This window comes from Austrofundulus limnaeus, unplaced genomic scaffold, assembly GCF_001266775.1.
Source record: "Austrofundulus limnaeus strain Quisiro unplaced genomic scaffold, Austrofundulus_limnaeus-1.0 Scaffold62, whole genome shotgun sequence".
Lineage (NCBI taxonomy): Eukaryota > Metazoa > Chordata > Actinopteri > Cyprinodontiformes > Rivulidae > Austrofundulus > Austrofundulus limnaeus.
Genome location: NW_013952464.1, coordinates 302,922 through 306,714, shown reverse-complemented (window position 1 = coordinate 306,714; position 3,793 = coordinate 302,922). Strand labels below are relative to the sequence as shown.

General features: G+C 48.0%; 1 protein-coding gene across 4 annotated transcripts in view; it reads right to left on the bottom strand.

Annotated features, from left to right (window-relative positions):
* gata2a (GATA binding protein 2a) overlaps nucleotides 1-2,122 on the bottom strand; it is a 4,624-nt gene extending 2,502 nt beyond the window's left edge. For 2 of the 4 annotated variants that reach the window (XM_014009824.1, XM_014009826.1), the window contains exons 1-3: nucleotides 1,995-2,103; nucleotides 1,364-1,783; nucleotides 113-685 (exon numbers count right to left, since the gene is read on the bottom strand). In XM_014009824.1, coding sequence (XP_013865278.1) covers nucleotides 113-685; nucleotides 1,364-1,592 — 802 coding nt within the window. In that variant the 5' untranslated portion in view covers nucleotides 1,593-1,783; nucleotides 1,995-2,103. Of the gene's footprint in view, nucleotides 1-112; nucleotides 686-796; nucleotides 1,037-1,363; nucleotides 1,784-1,994 lie in introns of those variants that run through there. The other 2 variants (XM_014009825.1, XM_014009827.1) reach the window with 2 other exon arrangements.
* Nucleotides 2,123-3,793: the final 1,671 nt, after the last annotated feature.

Sequence of the window (3,793 nt, the reverse complement as noted above, 5' to 3'; positions counted from 1 at the left end):
TATATATATATATCCGCACATTATCCAAACTACATTTAGGAGATTCAGCGATATAAAAATAATATAATCCTCATATCTGTTGGAATCTGATCTCTGATGCTCAGACACTCACCTGAGCTCGACCTGGCTTTGCTTTTGCACTTGGGCGTGAAGCTGGAGGCCGAGCCGCCCAGCAGGCTGCCCGGGTGGAAGAGGCTGCCGCTGTACTCGTGGGGTGTGGGCAGGGAGTAGGCCGGGTACGTGGGGATGGGGTGGTGCGTGGCCGGAGCCTGGCTGTTCATCGAGGCCAGGCCGCCTCGGAGCGGGCTGCAGCTCTCCATCTTCATCCCGTCCGTCAGCGGCACCTGGTACTTGAGCGAGTCCTTCTCGTCCATGCGGTTCGAGGTGGACGTCGGAGACGTGGGGCCCGGGTCCGGGGACACGTCCTTCGGAGGGGTGGGCGGGAAGCTGTAGAGGTGCGGGCTGGAGTGGGACGCCGGGGTGAGGGAGGACACGGGAGCCGTGCCGGCGCTGCTGCTGCAGGGGTAGCCGGAGCCGGCTGGGTGCAGGCCGGGTTTGCTGAAGTGGCTGACCGCCCAGGCGTTGTGGTGGTGCGCAGCGGACAGGGCAGCTTTCCCGGGGTCCAGCCAAGGAATCCCGGGGCTGTGGATGAGGTGTGGCCGGCAAACCTGATTCCCAAGGCGAGCTGAAATCAGAAAAAAATAATCCGCTCATTTCACTGAAACGACTCAATTGAAAATACTCCTATAATCCCATAATAAATCCAAAAATATTTTTTCTTTTAAATAAATCTTACCAGTTAAACTCTCGAAATGAATCAAATCCGACATTTATTTCCAAATACAAATATTCTGATTAACAAAAGGAAATTCTATTTTTTATTATCCCGCAAAATGGTTTGCCTGAAATGACAGCAGCCTCACAACTCTCAGCAACAAAAAAGTGAGAATAAAATCCGATAAAGTTTAGATAAAAATATTTTTTTTAAAGTGTCCAGGTCTGGGCACTGTGTTTCCCCCGCAGCAGCTCTCGGACTAAAGATTGTTATTAGTAAATTTGCGGTTTTTATTTTATATCCGGGAAGTGCCTCTCTCTCCCTCAGAGCTCCTGCCCCAGAGAGGGGGTTAAGTGACATACTTCCCTTTCCTCTTGCTGTCATTTGCTAGAAATCCCTTTTATGTTGGTGAATTGGTCCAGAAACAGCCAGGACACATTTTGTTTTCTTTTCATTTAATTAACAAATGAGTTGGAAAGCAACAAAGCCACACAGAAAAATGCTAACTTTTCCAGATAAAAAAAACAGTTTTAGATTATTGTGTCTCATGTCATCCTTTGAGTTTTATAAGAACGGAGCGCATCTTACCGTGCGCTTGGCTGTATGTGACCCTCGCCCGGGAGTTGGTGTAGTAGGGGTTCCCTTGAGAATCCAAGTGGTTCAGAAACATGTCCACTTCGTCCTGAGGCAGCAAAGGCGCCATAGGCTCCATGTAGTTGTGGCTCAGGCTGTGATGGTGAGAGTCCGGGTGCTGGCCGTTCAGCACGGCGTGATGGTGCGCCATCCACCGAGACTGATCCGCCGCTGCGACCTCCATGGCTGAGCGGTCCTCTAAAATCGAAATGTCGCTTTTTGTGTTTGTGTCCAAGCACAGACTCGATCCTCCACTTAAAAAAGAAAAAAAAGTATAGTTCCTGGACTGTAAAAGTCTGAGTTTGTTTACTTTGGAAATAGAATCCTTAAACAACACGCTGCTGTCCTTTTTTATTTTCTCCTCCTCGGTGATGCCTGCAAAGAGACAAGACAAAAGCAAAAAGTTTATTTATCACCTCATGCACCTATTTTTTCCCTTTACGATTTTTTTAATAATCAAAACAAATAACACGTCATATTAACTTTGCAAAGAGTCAGGGTCTCTGTGACGTAAACGCATCCCAGAACTGCAGATTAAAAATACAAGCAAATAAAAGGCGACAATTTTCTCCCCTCTTTTATCTACCTGTTGCAGTTTGGATCAGCTGATGGCAAAAAAAAAATGCACCTTAGACGCGTTTAAAGCCTCTCTCAGTCCGCGCTGTGTTAGAGCTCATTAATGAGATGTGGCGCAGACTGACGCGACTGGCGCCAGTAAAATCCCATATCAAGCCGCGCGGGGGGCGGGGCCGTGCGCTGCGCCAATCACGGGGCGCGCTGCCACAATTGGCTCGCCTCATCCTTGCTCTCCACTCTTTTCAATTTCCATTTTCCTGCACCGAAAAAAAAGCTAAAGGACTTATCAATCAGCGGGGTCATTTCAAGCAAATCTGTCCCTCGTGAAGTTTAAACCGACTGAACAATCAGATAATCGATCTTTTTTTTCGCTCCTCCTCAAAGTGACAGTTATGAGCTCAAAGACAGACGTCTATCTCAGAGAGGAAATTTATAACTTGTGAACTGAAAAAAACTTATTTCATTTCCCGTAACTTGTGTGAACCCATCTGGAGAGTATTTCCAAGGCACATTATTAGATCGTTTATGACTCTGGAGTGGTGCGTAAAGCGATTAGAGCAGTGCGTAAAAAGACGAGCCGTGCGTAAAATGACTGGAGTGGTGCGTAAAACTTGCACCAACTTGTGAAATGTCTCAGTGTTATTGACTACATTACCTGTTTTTTTCTCTCTTTCACCTACTGCCTTTGTGTAAATAAACAACCATTTCAGCACCTCTGAAACCAACAGAGGAGGAGCAGATTTATGACCCCGAAATTGGCCCCGGCATTGTTGGGAGCGCCTAATTGTCTTTAATTAGTAGCAGGACATTCCTGGAAACAGAGGGTTTTGTCTGCAGGGGGGGAGTTGAAGCATTCAAACATACTCCGCATGCAAATGGCGCCCTGAGACCAGGGATGGGCGCGAGGCCTCACCCGTGATACCGAGTGAGGGAAAGGGTGGGGGGAATGCCAAAATAATTTAAAAATTCGCACAAATAAAACCTATAATTTGGGTTACACGGACAAACATTTAGGTACAAATTAATTATAATTTAATAGAAGAAATCACTGGTTTTGCACATCAATAAAAGTGTGAAGTGTTTGTGTGATGTTACAGACAACAATAGACGGTGGCCCGGAGCCTTGTTCTTGCCCCGACACGCTGACGCCGATACGTGACGTCATATATTCACAGTAGATGGGGTGGGGGGGCGGCATATAAAAGCTCACCTGAGCAAAAATCCACGCTGGTGAAATTCTCATAACTCTGATGACACCGTGCAGGTTATTAACGATCCCGCTGTGATCCGACGTCATGTCGTGTGTGTGTGAGTGTGTGTGCGCGCGCGCGCTTGTGTGTCAGTCACCGCTCATTAAATCATTGGCATGTAGCCAGGAAGCAGTGGGTTGATGAGCACAGCCCTTTGAGCTTTTTTAAATCAAGAAAGTCGCGCGCGCGCATGTGTGTGTGTAAGGCCGTGCTCCTGGAATAACTGGCATTCCATTGCGGGGGGGCGGGGAGGGGGGATGGGGCATTAGGCAGGTGAGGTGAGAACACCTCCACCACCCGCCCCTCTAACATTTCGCCCCCTTTCATCGTTCATGTTTCATCAGTAACACATTAAAGTCGCAGAATAATCCCCCGTCTTTGAACCCGCATCCTCTGCCTCTGAGCCTGAGCGAGTGGTCCGTGCTGCTGCTGGTCTGTCAGTGAAAGGACACTCTACACGCGCACTGTAACATGTCGCTCAGCCAAGTGGTCAGCCAGTGTGTGTGTGTGTGTGTGTGTGTGTGTGTGTGTGTGTGTGTGTGTGTGTGTGTGTGTGTGT